Consider the following 20,069-nt stretch of genomic DNA (forward strand, 5'->3'; position numbering starts at 1 on the left):
TGTCGTTAGACCAAATAAATATTTCATGAAGTTATTCACCCCATTGCTTGGACACTACATATTCAATTTTTTTCATTGATTTCTGAAAAAAAAAAATTGAAAAATTAAAAAAACGAAAATATGAAAAATTACAAAAACAAAAAAGAAAAGAATAACTGATTTTTTTTTTTTTAAAAAAAATATAATTTTAAAAAACGAAAAAAAAAAAAAATTGAAGCACCAGCTTTTTTAAAAAAATAATTTTTGTTTTCTTAATTATTTGTTTTCTCAATCAAACAACCTATCTTGAGCGTCCTGGCCGGCCTCTTCTTCTTTACAAGTTTATAGAAATATAAATTTATGCATCTCCTGATCTTAGCATAAATTTTCAAGCCAATCTATAAAATTGTCACGTATCTTTAGCATATGAGTTGCACATTATTTTTTAATAGAGTATGAAAAACATATGCATTTTTAATAGAATTTTCTCAAACTTTATTAATTAATGTTATTAAAAAAAAATGTATATCTCACATGGCAATTTTATAGATAGGTCGATAAAAATTTCTCCAACCTATATAGGAGGAAAACTATATCCTCAAGGAAAAAATATTCAAATTAAGAATATAGAAATCAAATCAGTGTTTCATGGGATTATAGCAACTGGACCCAACTTTAATCAGACACACAGATATGTAGATCAACTGATCAAGCCAGTGTGTAATTCATAGATGGATCCGAAGCCCGTTAATTAGAAGCCAACTGCTAGCTACTTCCTTGCAAATGCAGTCAAAGATAGGCCCAATAAAATTTTATATATCAGGGCCCATTAATCCATGTATACATACGTGTCCAATTCTCTAACAAAATTAGATAAGCATCCACACTGTCAGGACTAATACGTTAGAGTACGCGATTTTTTATTTACAAGTCCTTACAAATTAAATCAAAACATTCATTTTCTTGTATTTGCTCAGACGAAAGAAAAAAAAAAAAAAAAAAAAAAAAAAAAAAAAAAAATTAAAGAGAACTTAGCCCAGCCTCAACTCAGCGGTAGCAACACCCTTAAAAAATGAAAGTTACTTTTAAATTTAGGCTGATATTGAACTAAAAAAACCCAATCCAAAACTAAAATTAGACACCATGAATGATAAAAATATAGTATATGAAAAGAACGAAAAAATATATATATATATATCTATCATTATGTTTTATTATTTTAATTTTGCCCCTACTAAGACAAATTTCTAGTTCTGCAGCTGTTTGTGTGATAATGGTTTTTGGTGGTTTTTTTTAACTTTTTTTTTTTTTTTTTTAAATTTATATTTGGCTTGCAACCCAACTCACGTTGGAATTCACATTGGAGTTTACATTCATGAGTTAGGTTGATCGAAAACAATTTTTATTTGAGTATGGTAACCAAAAAAAGAAAAAAGAAAAAAGGAGGAGGTGGAGGAAAAAGATTAGAAAGACATGATGAATCTCATAAACAGACACAACAGAACTACAATATGACTGCATTATACAGCAACAACATCATATCATAAAAGCCACATGAGCAAGCATGTTCTAATATTATATACGTACAAAATGGCGCTTTCTGGTCTTTTTCCATGTGGTCCATGCATGCATGTGCACAAGTTATAATATTTATTTACATGCCATATAGCAACAACTACGTACAATTACAGAAATATTTACTTAATACAAATTAAAATGATCAAAATGTTTACAACATAATCAAGCTAGGAACAAACATCTTTGAACTGAGTTGCATCGAGGCTTATTAGTTGCTGAAAATATATCTCTTGCTCAAGTCCTGCCATGGAAGCTGCAAATATATATAGACATGTGAACTTAAGATGAGAACAAAACAAGTGAGAAATACGTGATTACAAAAGAAAAATAAACAAATTTAACTTGAATATGTAAATAGTATTAACGATTGATATTGAAATGTTAGAGAATACCATCTTACCATCTACTTCTTCAATTTTGGGCTAATCTTGTAGTCGAACAGTTGCTATATGATCAATCTTGAACGAATCTTCCTCTTTGCATTTCCTAATCAATTCAGGACAATATTCGATCGTCAATTCTCTTAGTGCAATGAGACGATCCTTAGGAAGAGATGACAACTTGGGGCAACCGATAATCTCAAGTGATTTCAGATCACTGCCCCACTCCACCTCCGGTAAGGCCATGAAGTTCTCACAAAATGAAATACTCAGGAACTGCAAAGTGTTAGCGGATCCTTCGAGCCATGGCGGCAAAGACTCCAACTCTGGTAAATTGTAAATCTTCAATTTTCGAATCTTGAACTTGAGATCCCGATCGTCTTCTGTTCCTGTCAAAAAGGGCAGTACATGTCGTTCTTTTTGTAGTGTAAGCACTTTACAATCTTCAATTACCAAGGCCTCTAAGGCGGTTAGGCATTTGACATCAAGATTCAGAGAGGTCAAGCTTTCACAACCTGAAACAATCAATGTTCGAAGGTTGGCAAGGCTCTTCTCCATCCTTTGAAACAAACTTTCTAGTCCCGGACAGCGAGATACAAGCAAAAACTGAAGTGAATTCAAACAGTTTTCACCATTCCCAAACAAGAATTCGTTAGTTGTTGTTACTGTCAAATGCCTAAGGCTGATCATCTTCCTTGTATCTTTGGGCAGCCGCTCAAGCGTCGAACATCCATGAAGTAATAAAGTTTGCAAATTATACAACTTGCAAATGGAATTAGGAAGTTTCTTGATCTTTTCATTCCCAGCTAAACTTAAATATCTCAAATGCTGCAAATTACCAATAGAGCTTGGCAACACCTCAAAACATGAATCACTTAAGCACAGCACCCGCAAGCAATTGAATCTCGAGATGCATTTTTCAACTAAAATCAGCTCTTGTTGTTTGGTTTGGAACAAAGTGGTCCGCACATCGCTGCTTATTGTGTCAAAGAAACTTGGAACTTGTCGACCATCGTGTGAAAATGACAAATGGCGAACTGTTTTAGCATTGTTTTGGGTGTGAAAGTCGTCTGCTGAACACACTTCTTCTGCAACCTTGAGTGCAAGATCATGGACGAGATCGTGCATTCTAAACTGATACCCATTGTTCCAGAAATCTTTCTCAACATCTTGGAAGAAAGATCTGGACCACAACTCCTTGAAATACATGTCGCCAACGTCTTCCAACTCTTCATCTTGAGTATTAGGCTTTTTATTAAGGAGTCCATGCGCCATCCAAAATGCAATCAACTTACCACTATCGAATAAATAATTCTTTGGAAAAAGAGAACAGAAAGAAAAGCATTGCTTCAAGTGAGATGGCATTGGATTATAACTTAATTGTAAGGCAGGTAAAATGTCACCCTCCTTTTGTTCTAATTTCCATATCTCATTATCTCTCACAAATTTCCACTCCCGTTCATTAACCTTTGAGAAAAGTAGGCTGCCTAAAGTCCTTATTGCCAATGGAACTCCTTTACATTTTTTTACAATTTCTTTTCCAATTTCTAAGAGGTTTGGATATTGTTTGTCTTCCCCTTCGTTAAATGCATACTTTATAAACAAAGACAGAGAATCCTTTTCAGATAAACCTTCTAAAGTGTATGAGGAAACTGCACTCATAATGCTGGCAACCTTATTAGTACGTGTTGTCACTAAAATTTTACTTCCTTTGGCACCACCGAGTAATAAATCTTTCAACTCATTCCACTTATTACGATCTTCATTCCAAACATCATCCAAGACGAGTAAAAATCTCTTATTCTTTAACTTTTCTCTCATCTTGGTTTGCAACCCATTATGAGGCCCGAAGTTTTCGTCAATTCTAACACCTGATTCCATAAGGATTTCTCTTATTAATCTGGGAATTTCAAAATCTTCAGACACACAAATCCACATTCTTAATTCAAAATGATGAGCCACACATTCATCATCGTATACCAACTTAGCAACAGTGGTCTTCCCCAACCCTCCGATTCCATCTATACGAATCACATTGACATTTTGGTTACCATTAGGTTGCCTCAAAAGATCACTTATTATATTTTCTTTATAATTATTCCTACCGATGACATCTGAAGGAGGAACAAATGAGTGGGTCATTTCCCTCCTCGTGTGTATGACACGCCTATCTTCAACTCGTGCTGCTGTGAGATCAAATTGATCCTTTTCACCTGCAATCTTACCTAACCTCTCCCTAATGCTCTTGATTTTATCAACCACTTGAAAATGGCGTGACCAAAAGGCTTTAGTGCGTGAAGAAAAATCACATACCTCTTTAATGGTGCGCCCATATTTGTCGTTCGCTCGCTTCCTTTGAACTTGGTACTCAACTTCATCCAAAACTTCCTCAATCTCATGAAAAATATCTTTGAGCTTCCCTAGCCAGTTGCTCAGTGCGTGGTTGCTAGCTTGCTTCTCCTCAGCATCCAAGAGCACGGCTTCAATTGTTGTCATGGTGTCCGTAAGTTCTTTCAGCTCTCCTTCGATTTTAACTATCATTCTGAACTCTCTCCAAACAATGGATCCTAGCTTCCCCAAGACATTTGCTGCGATAGCAGAGGCAAGTTGATCAGCCATGTTCTTGACCTTGGTGGCCGGATGTTACAATACACCGAAGATGCAGCAGTAAATTAAGGAAGATGGTGGTGCTCTGTGGTAGTGAAGGGTAGATCTAACTAGATGTCACAAATTGCAAAGAAAAATAAAGGGTGGATTCAAAGGGTTTTGGGTTATTTGGATGACATGATGACAATTATATCTGTGTTTCTGTTGTGTCATTCGGAATCTAGGATGAGCAGCTAGCTGGAGGTAGGCGAAGACTAGGTAATTAATAAGAAGGAAGGAAGAAAGAATTAAACTGAAGTTTGTTGAGTAGAACTACGGGTCTTATAGGAGTATTATTGGAGAAGTGGGAATCATTTATATTGTTTAAAGTTGTGAGCTTCCTAGTTCCTTGTGCTTTTCCTCTTGCAATTCGCCAACTCTCAAAACCCCATGCTACATGTAGAAATTAATGTTAATCCATTACAGAACCCACCCCATGTCTCTAGACTCCTGCATAACAGTTACAGGTCTCAATCCATTATTATCGAACGTATATTCTTACCGAGTGACTTATGGAGATGGGAGACTTGGAAAAGTAAAAGTCCAAAAGACTGATCGATCGTGAGAGCAAGACAAAATAGTTGGCCCTATAAGGAGTTGTAGTTGCAGTACGTTGCCGCTGGATGTTTCCTAGTGTTCTAGACTTGGTTCAATATTGACCAATTCAACACATTGAAGGGGATGAGAGCCAGCCACATTAAAACTTCTACTACTTGGCCACTTGCACCTAATTAGTTGGCCGTCTTTTTCCTGTGTGTGAATTTCCACAGACATGTAGAGATTCCACTTCTTCGTATGAAATACTCAAGTTTCAAAATTCTTGGTTTTGACTTAGATTTTTTGGCACCCTTTTGGTCCAATGCCTGCGATGTTCACCTTGCTCAGTCTAATTACACCAAGCCATACTTTCATTTAAAAAGTTACTCTATTATTTCCATAGGGGTAATTACCTTTTCCCCTCATGAACTACTGGCATGTGTCATATTGCCCTCACGAACTATCACTTCGACAAAAAAAGAGCATCAAACTACCATCTTTACATATGTTGGCCCCTTCTGTCAATAAACCCCGTTAATTTGGATGGAATATGTCATTTTTTACAGTTAATTTTGATTTAAAGACTAAATTAATGCCCTCTACAGTAATTAATAAAAAATATTAAAATTAATATATATTTTTTTTAAAAAAAAAAAAAACTAAAGGAAAATCTGCTACCCCCTGAGGTGGCCGAGTGGCCTGCGAGCCACCCCAGAGATGGCCGGAGCCACCTTTAGGGGTGGCTCCCGGGCCACCCCGGAAGATAAGTGGCCGTGCGGTCGCCCCTTAGGCCGGGGTGGGCCGCGAGCCACCCAAGAGGTGGCCAGAGCCACCTTTAGGGGTGGCTCGGAAGTTGGGTGGCCACGCGACCACGCTAGAAAAGACCTAGGGTGGCCGTGCGGCCACCCCTTAGGCCGGGGTGGGCCGCAAGCCACCCCGAAAGCTGGGTGGCTGCGCTGTCACCCCAGGTTCTGGGGTGGCCGTGCTGCTAGCCCTTAGGCTGAGGTGGGCCGCGAGCCACCTTTAGGGGTGGCTCCGGGCCACCTCGGAAGCTAGGTGGCCGCACGATCACTCCAGGTTCTGGGGTGGCCGTGCGGCTACCCCTTAGGCCGAGGTGGGCCGCAAGCCACCTCAGGGAGTAGCTGCCGCCACCCCTTTTTCCTTTAGTTTTTTAGTTTTTTTTTTTTTTTTTTTTTTGATAAGTAAAATATTTTGTAAGAGAGATAGAAGGGTATTTAGGTCATTTTTTTAAGAGGGTATTTAGATCATTTTTGAAATTGAGTTAGGGCATTTAAGTCTTTGCATGAATCAGACTGACGAAAGGGGCCAAAGTATGTAAAGATAGTAGTTTGATGCTCTTTTTTTTGTCGAAGTGGTAGTTTGTGGGGGCAAAGTGACACAGATCGATAGTTTATAAGGGAAAAATGTAATTACCCTTTTTAATTTCTTTTAACCTTTATTTGTCTCGGTGTTACATTTGGTGGAGCTAGGTCATGTTATGATTCGACTCGTCTTAAGAGAGTGTCTGCCTGCAAATGCCCCACATTGCATGTCTATCTTAATTGGTGCCGCAGTAGATATGGTGATACTATATATAATTAACGATTAACCTCGGTAGGGAGTTCTAGCTAGCATCCTGTTGCCCCTACGTACCCTTTTTGCCAAGAAAAGAAGAGTTGCATAAAGCCGAATTAATTAATAAATGAGTTGGTTTTGGGGATGAAGTTCTAATTGGGTGGGTGGACTATGACTTGCCATTTAAGATGTTTCTCCTAAAACAAGTTGACAGCTTAAGAGTTAAGCCCTTTTTAGACAAGTTTAAGCATACAAAGAATAATTCCACTATGCCATGCACCGGTGAGCTTCCATAGATATGTGTTTGCTTTCTTGATGAAGTCTTGTAATACTTGAAAGATAGATTCCATAGATATGCTTCATGATTATAGCAAAATTATATACTTCATAGTTATACTAGTTATTCTTTTTTATATATATAGTCCTCTCTCTATATATGGGTTTTTGTGTATATTTTGCACTCTTATGTGTACTTTTCCGATCCCTTTTATTTAATTCTTAATAATGATACTTGCATAGATTAAAAGCGTGTGTGGAGGGGAGAATTTTCACAAGATGTCCGAATAAATGAAGGTGAGTAGTCGATGGATGGTTGAATATTGATAGTGGGTGAAGTGGAGATATGTGATGTGATTAAAGGAGTATTGTTATAAATTATATTTTTATTTTATAAATATTTTATAATTTTGGTGTGGCAGTTTTATCTAACTTCTTGAATAAATTATTGTTAAAAAATAATAATAATAATAATGAACATTGTTATGTCAATATTATGAAATATTAATGAGATAATATTGTAGTTTTCTTATTAAAGGCGTGAATATGCGTGTGATGGGTTGTGCCGTTGTGGTTTCAGCTGAGATGGCCTTCTAGGATATGGTAAAGATGGAGGAGTGCGGATTTGGGCTTATATTCGGTTGCGAATTGGGCTTCCTTTAACAGTTTTGGTTAATGGATTAGTAACTTTTTTGTAGCCAATGTAGGGGGTTCTATTAGAAAGCGGTGGGCTTATTGATCAGGCCCGTTTAGTAATCCCCCTCCCCTCCCCTCCCCTCCCCTTCCCTTATGGGAGAATATTTTTTTTGCGTGCGAGTAAAAAGTGATTGATGTGATATAAAGTAGAAAGAATTTATATGGAAAAGTAAAAATTTTTTATCTTGTAGTGGATTTTTTTATTTAAATAATAATAAAAAATTATTGATGTAATATAAAAAGTAAAAAAGGTTAAGAATGTTTTGAGTTGATGTTTTTTGGGAATGGTAAAAATAAGGGGAAGGGGGAGGGGAGGGGGTTATTAAACGGGGCACCAGTTTCTTCTTTAGTATTTCAATTCATTCAGAACTTTGTGATGAAGCATAGTTTGTAAAAGGAGGTTGGACAATTCCATTAATTAACTCCAGTTTCTTCAACTGGCGACCTTTCTTCGAGCTTCTTCTTGAGAGAGAGAGAGAGAGAGAGAGAGTCTCGTTTTTAACTAAAGAAAGAGAGCTAGAGTTTGAGCATCTTTGTGCCGGGGGAGGGAGGTTTCACGCCACCCTCCTCCCGGAGCTGGTCCTCCTAACCTTTCTAAGGCCAGAGTGGTTTTTGGCCCTCACTGGTGCGAACCAGTGGAGGCTAAATGTCTCCCAGCCTCTAGGGCTGTGGAGTTTTGTTTTCCCTTAGCTTATGCTGGTGGTGGCTATTGTTTCTCCTAGCCTTTAGAGCTATGGAGTTTTTCTTCCCTTTATGTTGTTTTTTTTGGTTTTCTGACAGAAGCTACACTAACAGTTGGTTGAGGGATGGTCATTCGTGGTGTGTCTCCGGCGAAGGTGGTCTGGCTGTACAAAATTTGGGGTTATCTTTGGAGCTAGATCTATGGTCTTCGGCTGGTTTTCTCTTGACACGCGCTCTTCCGTGGTGGTCACCAGCTTCTTTCGGTCCGGTTGTGTCAAGCCACGGTCGTGGTGGTCCTTCCTGCTCAGGGAGTGGCCAGCATGCGCCAGGGAGTTTTCTCCCGCTACCAGTGCGTGAGGGCCATAGCTTGTCGTGTCCGGCGGTGGTTGGTGGAGATCGGTGGTTCCGAATGTCGTCTGCTACTGGAGGGCTTCTGAAGACGGCGTGTGCCTTGCACGCATCGGCTCCAGCGATTCCCGATGCTGGTTGTTTTTGTAGTTTTCTGGAAGCTTCTTGTTTTTTTTTTTTTTTTTTTTTGTACATTCTTGTCTCTGTTCACAGTTTACCTTTGTAATGAGCTGTAAATTACTTAGGTATTTTAGGTGGCTTGTAAGCTAGACAAAGTCTTCTCATTTTAGTTGGGTTATGCTTTAGTGTAAAGAGAGGACCCAAATGTATGTTCATGTAATTTAAGTTTGTTGCTTAGGTAGCTGCTTTAAGTTAGATTTGTTTCTAACTTAGTGGTCAGGGATTCTATATCTCTATTCAATACCTTGGGCCTACGGGCGTGTATTTGTAGCGTTCGGGTTGGTTGTTTGCCTTCGGCCGGTTGTATTTGCCTTCAGGCTTGTTATCAATGGAAGTTCTAGCTCCTGTTAAAAAAAAAAAAAAAAACTCCAATTTCTTCATCATCCTTCTTTTATTCTTCCATTCTATCATCTCTTTTCTTATACAACAATACAATCAAATTCCGAAGTGGGAAACCCTAGAGCTGGTGTTTAGAGTGGGTTTTATTTACACTAAGGGACTGCAATATAATCGAAAGTAATTATTTTGTGTGTATGCGAGCAGCTTTCCAGCAGAACGGGCAAATCACATATCGTAGCCAATTGAACAATAAAGATTCTATTCATGAGGTATTTTTGTGTCCAGCAGAGTAACTGTTTTAACATTTTTTTCTTATAGAATGAACAATAATTAACCTATTCATTGTTCATTCTCCAAGAAATAAACAATTGAGGAAAAATATCACTATTTATTTATTGTTTTATCTTCTTCACCCCATATCCCTCTTCACTTTATCCCCTCGGCCACTTTTCTTTGCATGCCGAGAGAGAGCTGAGCGACAAACATAGAATCCAGAATTTGTTAAGAATCAAGAGAAATTGTTGTTTTAAACATGATTTTTATTTATTATACATAAGAGCCATGGCTCATCGACTCATCGTGGCCAAGTTTCCTCAAGTAAGACTCTCGCTTATATTTTAAACGCCATTGGACATTGCAGTCACCTGTTATCATGTGCAAGATTGAGAGACGACAATCCCATATATTTTAATTATTAACACCAAGGGGCATTGCAGTGATAGCCACTTAAACACCAATTAAACTACGTGATTGCACAAGGCATGTAGTGCATTAAGCAGCTGCGAATTTGCCATTATCTTAGTGTTCACCTGATTGAATAGTAGTAATTGAAGTCCCCTGCAGACATGGAATCTCTTCTATCATAATTTCTGTGTTTCTGGGAGCAATGGAAGCCTCTCAATGAGATTTTGTCAAGGGCTTAATTATTGATTCAAAAACTCTCAATGGAAGCCTCTCAATGAGATTTTGTTAAGGGATGAAGATATCATCAAAACACAAGTGTTATGAACATTGTTTACAAAATATATGCAAATTTATTATGTTCACAAAAAGGGTGGTACAAATACAACATTTATTTTGCATAGGGCAAAAGAGGATCTGTAGGTAGAGACTTATCTTTTTTTCCTGTCAAACAGGATAGAAGCCAATAGAGCAGACCCGCAGAGAAGAAGCTGAAAAACCAAGCATTATTGTAGATGACACCAAAACTGTCCGGAATTGAAGATAGAACTCCAACCTTTTCCAGGAAACCTGGAATCACTGGCAAAATCCCAATGACCAAGGCCGCCATTGCAGCCAAATTATAGCCTCCCGAGTAATAGTAAAGCCCGTAAGGACTCAAAGAGTACAAGTCCTTGATATTCAAATTTGTGCGACGGATAAGGTAGTAATCAATTAGAATTATGCCCCCAATTGGACCCAACAATGCAGAGTATCCTAGTAGCCAGGTATAAACGAAGCTCTCACTTGATCTAAGAAGTTTCCAGGGCTGAAAAGCAATTCCCAGCAATGCTGTAAGAAGAGCTCCTCTTCTGAAGGTGAACTTTGAGGGGCTGAGATTGACGAGGGCATTGGCAGGTGCCACAACATTGGCGGCAATATTGGTTGTAATGGTGGCGAGGCTAATCCCAAGAATAGCTAGGATCATGGTTGTGAATCCTCCTATTTGTCCAAGAAGCTGAATTGGGCTGGAGATAACTCGGCCAAATATTACTTTGGTAGAGCAGGTGACGGCTAGGCCAACAAATGTGAATGCCCCCATGAAGATTGGAAGACCTGCCTGACCAATAACTTGATCAGTCTGGCTCTTGGCATATCGAGTAAAATCAGGTATGTTAAGAGCAAGAGTAGCCCAAAAGCTAATATTCGCCGTCAGTGAAGGGAAGAAGAGGGACCAAAATTGTGAGGAGGAGAGCCTAGAGGACAAGGAGAGCATGTAGCCAAAGCCACCAGCTTTGACATAAGCCCAAATGAGGAGGCAGGAAGTGAGCACAATGAGGATTGGAGCAGAGTACTTTTCAAGCTCTCTGATCCCCTCCATTCCTCTCCAAACAATGGTCAATTGGGCCAACCAAAAAGCAATGAAACAGGCAAATTCAAGAGGGGAAGTTCCCAGCCAAGGTAAAAACTGTGAAAGGGATGATTCTTTGATGAATTTCGGCAAAAGAAGGAAAATAGCCTCGCCACCAATCCAAGTCTCAATCCCATACCAGCCACAGCCAACCAAGGCTCTTAGCAGAGTAGGGATATGGGCACCGCGGATTCCAAAAGAGGATCTTGCAAGAACTGGAAAGGAAATACCATAACGGGTGCCAGGATGACCTGTCAGGATTAATGGGACCAACAGAATAATGTTGGCGGCAACAACTGTGACAATTCCTTGCCACCAAGCCATGCCAAGATCGACAAGGCTGCCGGCGAGATAGTATGATGGAACACCCACGACAAGACCAATCCAAAGACTGGCCATTTCCAACCAGGAGAAACTCCTTTCAAGGGGTGTAGTTGGCTTGAGATCATCATTGGTAAGACTGGGATGTGCTTCAAATTTATCAAACTCTGGACTAGGCGTGGCTTGGATTGACGCCATGGGGGTGAAAATGGAGCATCTGCGTCCAGGGAGGGAGGGGTGGGATTGGTGATGGGTGGCAGTCAATTTGGTAGTCGACAAGAAAGAAGTGGTGGGAAAGTGAGAGGGGAATGGATTTTGGACTATGGCAGAGGTGATCAGTGAAGGGTGGCGATGGGGATGGAGATGGAGGCTGAGACATTTGGACACCATGATTCTGATTCAGCAGGTGAATTCGGAATCAATGGTATCTTTTGGGAGATGAGATTGAGTGGTGGTGGGTTGCTGTTTACGTCGCTCTCATTTTGGTGTGGAAGTAAGATTTTCCGAGTCCTATGAGGTGGAGCGTGTGACTTTTTGGCGCCTTGGGTCAATAGCGAAAAACTAAAAAAATATCCATTCATTTCTTCACATTCACAGGCCTGAAATCCCACGCGCCGTTCAAGCGCTTATAAGTTACAAACGACATGTGGCCTTTAGTGTCGGTGATTGGTTGATGCCTTCTACGCTCCTCACGGGCTGTGTGGTGCAGTGCTGTTACGCCACGTTGCTTGAATAAAAATTCTTCTGACTGGGAAATAGTCAAATAGAGGTGTTGAATTTCATTTATTTGATAATAGGACGTTTTCTTTATGGATTATTTAATGCAAATGATAATGGACTATTCAACTAACTTTGAGAAAAGAGTGTTGCTGCAAGTTTCATACGTGTACACGTGGCACTTATTAAGTTAGTAATTAAATAATTATATTTATTTCTCAAATTTTGTTGTTTAAAATTTTTTTAAAAAATGTTTGAGATATTTCAATTTTTACTACAAAATTATCTACAAAATGATATGACAATTGATAATTGATGAAATAATTAAAAAAAAAATTGACTAATAAATATTTTTCTTAATTATTTCAATAATTATGAACTATTATCTCAATTTAAAAATAATTTTATAATAAAAATTATAAAAATTCTAATTTTTTTTACCTATGTTAGAATCTTAGATGAACTACTACTTCAATTGGGAGGCGTACTTTTCCTAACTTGAGAGGCCGAAGCGTGCAGGCTGCAGCATTGGTAATATACTTGGGCTTGAAAAAGGCAGACCCAAAATCTGTGTATTTTGGGCCTTCCACTGTTCTTTTTCATAACAAATCATAACTAGAAAGAGTGTTTTGCTAGTGTGGTTAGTATGGTTAAATACCGAACAGAGGGAATTGATTGTTGGGGGACCAAAAACCGTCCCCCAACCGGCATTTATAATAAATAAATGCTTTTTGATTAAAAAAAGCTTATATTAACAAAAGGGGGCTGTCAATCAGCTCTCCCGAATAGAAGGGTTGATAATTTTTGACACGAGACAAAGTTATAGAGTTTAGATATACACTAAATGAGTTTGGGTTATAAATGGGTTGACACTTTTATAAAACGGGTCAAACGGGTGAACACGTTTATGATCCTTATAAACATGTCGTGTTCAGGTTTCGTGTCTTAACCTGTTTAGTTAATTATGTTGGGTTCGGGTTGGCCTAGACGGGTTGGCAGATCAATCATCCGAACTCGACACAATAACCCAATTTGCCAACCCTACTAAATAATTTGAATTCAATGATGGAAAGCTAAAATCTTATCCCAAATTCTCAAGCGGCTTAAATCTTATATTCGTACTAATTTTTGTATCAATTATTGTTAATATATATATAAAAAGGATGGTTGTACTGATATATTAACATTATAAGATCATTGTGGGATAGAAATGTAATTTTTTGCATTACTCTATCAAAAAAGACAACGGGAGTTGAACAGCAATAATAAAACTGAAATAATATTACTCTTCACGCTTATTTATTATATTTATTTCGCGAGGACTAACGTGAATATCGTATCAACTATTGACGTAATATCGTTTGCGTTCAAATTCATCGGACTTTGGAGATAGGTGACCAACGTTGTTCAATATGAAATGGAGCCATTGTTTAAACGGCTAGAAACCGCTTTACTCAATTACACGTGTAGATAGATTGGATCAACTCGGGCCACCAAAAACTGACTTTTCATAATTTAGTTTAATGTCAGTGTTCGTTGTCAAGTTGTGCGTTTTTTTATAACATATTCCTTTACAGTCTTGATATTATTTATGCAAAATAAAAATCTGATTTTTTTATTATATCGATCTCACATACATCTTATGTGATCCACGTCATACGGGATTTTATCCCACACATGAAACATACCACTTCAAACGGGATTTTTTAGGTCCGTGTCGGTGTTACAACAATCTACCTGAAATGTGGTTGCCGGCCGGAGCTTCATAGGAAAAATATATGTTTATTTTTTTTCTTTCTGGTGTGTCATACAGAATATTAATAGATATGCATCCACCGGCCAACAAGTCAGTGACACCACATATGACGGGAATTCCATGGATCCAAGTCAAATTCTTGGTATTTTTAGGTGGGGTACGTGTTATATTCTCAATTCATCAATTCATCATGGGTTTGCATGTGTAACTCAAATCTGATCTTCTTCTTTTTTTTCATAACATTGTTTAATATGAGAAAGGAAAATAAATTTGAGAAGTGGAAACTCAATCGTAAGAGTTTGTAACGCTAAAAATTACATTTTTATCACTTTAATCGATGCTTCCACTCAAATTGGAACAAGGCTTATTGGCTTGGCTTGCAAAAGAACCCGACAAAAACTAGTACAATAGCGCCCTAGGCTAGTTGATATCTTACAATTATTTTACAATGGTGGTGTGTCAGTCTTAATCAACTTTTAATTATTTTTTTTAACAATGAATAATCTAAGATTGATTGAGATTGACACGTTAATATAATAAAATAATTATGAGATAAAAATGTGATTGCTAACATTTGTTATCTCATAAATATTATAATTAAGATGATTGTAAGATCTTTATTTAGCGGTCTTGCGTGAATGGCTAAAAGTTTATACCACAAAAAGAGGGAGGTTTTGACTTCTCACAATCAATGGGGTGTGTAGGTACTTTATAAGAAATGTGCTAGAAGTTAATTCGAACTCTATTAGAAGTCGGCTAAAAGTTTGCTCGAGCCAAGTCAAAACCAAAATGCCTTGCTAGAAGTTTGCTTGAACCAAGTCCAGACAAAATGTTCTGCTAGAAGCCTAGAATACCGCTTGAGCATATTCATTTTATGCCGAATAATTTGAGCAATATTCGAATTTTGACACCGAATCAATTCCATTCCTTTTGAGTTCTTTCTTGATTTGGTTGAGGTTTTTTTTAAAATATATATATATATATATATATATATATATATATATATATATATATATATATATATATATATATATATTTGGACTTTCTTTAATTTTCATGAGTTTTCTTTTTACGCAATTTGATCCATTTTAGGTTAGTGCTAAAATTAGTTTGTTGCCTCTTTAAACTTGTGTTATTGTTATAAGATAATCATGGTTGCATGCAGAATGCAATTTTTTAAAAAAACATAGCTTTTCAATCACTTTTACACTTTCATTATGTCAATATACATGGCTAAAAGTTTATATGGAAATAAAAGAGAACCAACGTACGTACCACAATGAAAGTATCAAATTTATAAACTACAAAATAATGGTTACAGTAGTGCGCTTAGCACTACAACTTTGTTGACCACAGCGTAATTTTAAATAAATAATAATGTATCATTTTTGGAGTGTGTTTTTTAAAAAATTTTGATTTAAAAAATACAAAAATTAATATTTTCAATCGTAGGCAATGATGCACGTTTTTAAAATGCTTGATTTTAAAGATTAAATTATAATTTTATCCAACGCTTAATTATATTTTTAAAATTTTCATTTTAAAATTGTATGTTCTGAAATTGCAAACCTAAACGACCGGTTATACCCATGATTATTACATTACCCAATCACTTCAAAAGTTGGAAAAATTAAAAAATAAAATAAGATTTACTTTGTAAAAAGGATAAAATAAAATAATAGTTAGAATGCGCTTAGCACTACAATTTTGTTGACCATAGTGCAATTTCAAATAAAATTGCAAAAAAAAAATGTATCATTTTGAAGTGTAATTTTTTTTTTAAAAAAAAAGGAAAATAAAATTTATACAAAAATTAACATTTTTCAATTTTAGGGAAAGATGTGCATTATTAAAAATAGACGATTTTAAAAGTTAAGCTATAAATTTATTAAACACTAAATTACATTTTTAAAAAATTAAATTTTACTGAAATCACAATCCTGAACCACGAATTATACCCATGATTATTACCTTACCTAATCACGCCAAAAGTTGGAAAAATTAAAATAAAATAAGATTTACTTTCTTATTTTCTAATTAAACCATGATTAGCTTACACGTGTCAAAAGCTGTACCACAATGTGTGGACGTAGTCAGCTTCCACAGCCAAGAGCGCCACGTATACTCCCCACTTGAATGCATGTCTCAATCAGCGAATTCAAACGCAAAACGAATTTAATAGTAAAAACAGTGAAAATCCGCAAGTTATCGAACACAATTTCTAGTCCTATTTAAATATTTAATCACAACCCAGTGGGTCTCGGAGCCGAAGGAGGACCAAATTTCTCAACTGCATAGAAATCCCAAAGAGCGAGCCATCTCCATTCTCCAAGTCTTCTTCTTGCCGGACAAGAAATATTCATAAAAAGCTTTCAGCTTGGAAATTATACCCACTAGAGGTGATGAGCAGCTAGCCATGGATGGCATGGCGTCCGAATCTAAACCTTCAGGGTCTTTCTACACCCCACTGCTAATCTCCCTGGCTGGCATAGTCGCCACCTCTCTAGCAATAGCAGCTTACCATCTCATTTTGGTGCGATTTTGCTTAAGCCGGGGGCGAAGAAATAGGCACTTGCAGCCGGCGGAAATGTTTACAGGGGTCGCACGGAAAGTGCTTGACAAAATCCCAATTCTCTCTTACTCGACCGGAAATGTTTCAGGTGATCAGATGTTTCGTGAGGATCAAAGCGAATGCGCGGTTTGCATAGGAGAATTGGAGGACGGGGAGATGGTAAGATTGTTGCCTAATTGTAGGCATGCCTTTCATGTCACATGCATCGACAAATGGTTCTTGGCACATTCCAACTGTCCCATTTGCCGATCACCCGTGGCTGACGCTGCACCAACAACGTTCGCAATCGCAAAGCCCTTGCCTGACGCAGTTGATCAGGGCTTACAAGTTCCTCAAAGGTTAACGAGTTTGAAGAGGTCCTTTTCAATGGGTCAGTCTTATATCATTGTTAACATACAAGGAGAGGGAGAAAAGGCGTTTTCAGCTTCTTCTTCTTCTTCTTCATGTTCGATAGAAGATGGTCTGATGCAGAGCGGATCGCAAAGGGTACAATCAGTGAGGCAGTTAGATCGCATGTCTTTGAGGTTATTGAGGTCTTTCTCGCAACTACGTTTGGGACGGGGTGGCGGCTGCACGGCTAAGGGGATCCTTCCATATTGAGATGGCTTTGAAGGTTTATCTTTGCTCTAGATATGCTTAATTAATATTTGTTTAGACGATGATAATGATATGTTAAATACCACTTCTTTTGTGAAGAGTAATGCATAGGATAACTTTTATCCCCTAGTGTATATATATATATATATATGGTGGCATTTTCTCCTTTTTTACATATTTGTAGCACTTTCCTATTTGATCCTTTCTCCATGCCATTTTGCTAATGAAAAACGTTTGAGATACTACAATTTGCAAATTTGTGAAAGTTTATATTTTAGTAACTAATATAATAAGTGTTATATAATTTATTATATCAGCGATACGTGACAAGTGTAATGTGAACTAATTATTATATAAAAATTTTAGTAATTAATGTGTTAAGTCTTTCTTTTTTTTAAGCGTGTTAGTTTATAAAAAACTTATAATAAAAGTTACTAATACCCCTTTATCAATTTGTCTCTCTCTCTCTCACGCAACTTGGAGTATTCAAATTAAAGCACTTGGGTGTAGCTCTCTTGTTTTTTTGGTCATAATCATTGCACTTGCACTTACTTATTGGGCCTGAAGTTGATATGCAGTGGTCTTGGGCCTTGTTGCCTATTGAATGGGATAGGTTGGTTTAGTTGGGTATGGCATATCATCTGCAGGGTGGGCCTATGTTGGTTGTTTGGGAGTTTTTAGCGACTTCAAAAAAAAAAATTACAATTCTTGTAAAAAATGCTATTTTCTATAGCATAATTCTGTCGATGTTAACTTTTTACCCCCAAGATGATTTCAACTTCATATTATTACTAAGACCAAAACAAAAGCTATGATATAACTTTTAAAAAAGAGTAATGCTATACATCCCCTCATTATTCTTTCATCAAATTCAAAATTAATGTAACGTGGTTCCTTATAGCATCTAGTGCATAAAAATTAGTTTTTAAAAAGTAAAATTGAGCAAAATAAAATGAGAAATGTTTGGTTTCATTCTCTTGCATATCTCTTGTCCATCTTCGTATAAAAGATGTACAAATCAACTATTAAATTTGTGAGATGATATTAATAGCCAAATCTAATAAGAGTTGACTTTGAACATTTTGATAATTTAGAGGTTCAAATTATAATAACCCCGTGATTTAGAAGTCAGAAGTGTAAATGAGGTGGGTAAGTTTGGGGTAAAGTGTAATTTATCCTATACCCCAAAAAAATAAAAAATAAAAATAAATTAACTTCAAAATTGACAAGAATATGGAATGAAAAAACATCAAACATGCACACAACTACAAGAGTCAAGACCACCCTAAGGCCTAAATTTGGTAGGGCTGACTTGAGAGGTAAATTAGCTAAGTCGGCACGCCCAACTCCGCAGCATTTGTGAGTGCAATCAACCTCGCATGTGGGACAGCTACTCAGCTACTTTCGGAGCAAGAAACAAAGAGAGAACACAGCCACAGCCCCGAAAGTGGGTATAAATTTAGCCTTTTCCCTAACCATTTTTGCACAAACTGCACAGCGATGGATCAAATTGACCAATGAGCTTGATTTGGGTAGTCTAGCTACATATATCAAACACCCAAAGGACATATCAATGTACAGAAATATATATATATATATATATAAAGGCTTTATTGGGTAGATACATTAAATCGATCCGTTGACAATTACGTAAATTTATAAATTGGTTGACTTTAAATACGGGGACACGTTTACTTTTCTTTTACGATTTGCTTTTCTCCCATTTTAACCTATTTATGTTCATTATTCATTTAAATTGGGTTGGGGTTTTGGATGGATTTCTTCTTATCCAATTTAATTTGGTTGGCCTAAACACAGGAGACACATTTACTTTTCTGTAACGGTTTGCCTCTTCAGATTTTAACCTACTTGTGTTCGTTATTCCTTCAAATTGGGTTCAAATCTTTGAAGAATTTATTTATGATCCAATCTAATTAATTGGCTGACAATATAGATGACACGTTTACTTTTCTGTAACGGTTTGCCTTTTCATATTTTAACCCATCTGTGTTCGTTATTCCTTCAAATTGGATTGGAATCTTGAAAGAATTTATTTCTGATCCAATCTAATTGGTTGACAATATAGAGGACACGTTTACTTTTCTATAACGGCTTGCCTTTTCAGATTTTAACCTATCTGCGTTTGTTATTCCTTCAAATTGGGTTGGAATCTTAGAAGAATTTATTTTTGATCCAATCTAATTGGTTGACAATATAGAGGATACGTTTACTTTTATGTAACGGTTTGCCTTTTCATATTTTAACCCATCTGCGTTCGTCATTCCTTCAAATTGGGTTAGAATGTTGGAAGAATTTATTTATGATCCAATCTAATTGGCTGACAGTATGAAGGACACGTTTACTTTTCTGTAACGTTTTACCTTTTCAAATTTTAACCCATTTGCGTTCGTTATTCCTTCAAATTGGATTAGAATCTTGGAAGAATTTATTTATGATCCAATCTAATTGGCTGATAGTATGGAGAACACGTTTACTTTTTTGTAACAGTTTGCCTTTTCAGATTTTAACCTATTTGTGTTCGTTATTCCTTCAAATTAGGTTGGAATCTTGGAAGAATTTATTTATGATCCAATCTAATTGGCTAACAATATGGAGGACACATTTACTTTTTTGTAACGGTTTGCCTTTTTAGATTTTAACCCATATGCATTCGTTATTCCTTCAAATTCACCAATTAGGTTGGAATCTTGGAAGAATTTATTTATGATCCAATCTAATTGGCTAACAGTATGGATGACACGTTTACTTTTCTATAACGGTTTGCCTTTTCAGATTTTTACCTATTTGTGTTCGTTATTC

At 36.8% G+C, this 20,069-nt stretch overlaps 3 protein-coding genes across 3 annotated transcripts; 1 reads left to right on the forward strand and 2 right to left on the reverse strand.

Moving 5' to 3' along the window:
* Positions 1-1,520: 1,520 nt before the first annotated feature.
* Positions 1,521-4,968, reverse strand: LOC133874234 (putative disease resistance protein RGA1). Its single transcript, XM_062312106.1, has 2 exons — positions 1,958-4,968; positions 1,521-1,810 (listed from the first exon to the last, which is right to left on the reverse strand). The coding sequence occupies exon 1, from the start codon at positions 4,554-4,556 to the stop codon at positions 1,980-1,982; it is 2,577 nt and encodes an 858-aa protein (XP_062168090.1). The 5' UTR covers positions 4,557-4,968; the 3' UTR covers positions 1,521-1,810; positions 1,958-1,979.
* Positions 4,969-10,217: 5,249 nt separating this feature from the next.
* LOC133872189 (purine-uracil permease NCS1) lies at positions 10,218-12,123 on the reverse strand. Its single transcript, XM_062309632.1, has one exon. The coding sequence runs from the start codon at positions 11,995-11,997 to the stop codon at positions 10,288-10,290; it is 1,710 nt and encodes a 569-aa protein (XP_062165616.1). The 5' UTR covers positions 11,998-12,123; the 3' UTR covers positions 10,218-10,287.
* A 4,199-nt stretch (positions 12,124-16,322) lies between these two features.
* On the forward strand, positions 16,323-17,491 carry LOC133873009 (RING-H2 finger protein ATL52-like). Its single transcript, XM_062310713.1, has one exon. It carries the CDS (start codon positions 16,497-16,499, stop codon positions 17,250-17,252), a length of 756 nt encoding a protein of 251 aa, XP_062166697.1. The 5' UTR covers positions 16,323-16,496; the 3' UTR covers positions 17,253-17,491.
* The last annotated feature ends 2,578 nt before the right edge of the window (positions 17,492-20,069 follow it).

The sequence above is a fragment of the Alnus glutinosa genome, chromosome 7, assembly GCF_958979055.1.
Source record: "Alnus glutinosa chromosome 7, dhAlnGlut1.1, whole genome shotgun sequence".
NCBI classification, from domain to species: Eukaryota; Viridiplantae; Streptophyta; class Magnoliopsida; order Fagales; family Betulaceae; genus Alnus; species Alnus glutinosa.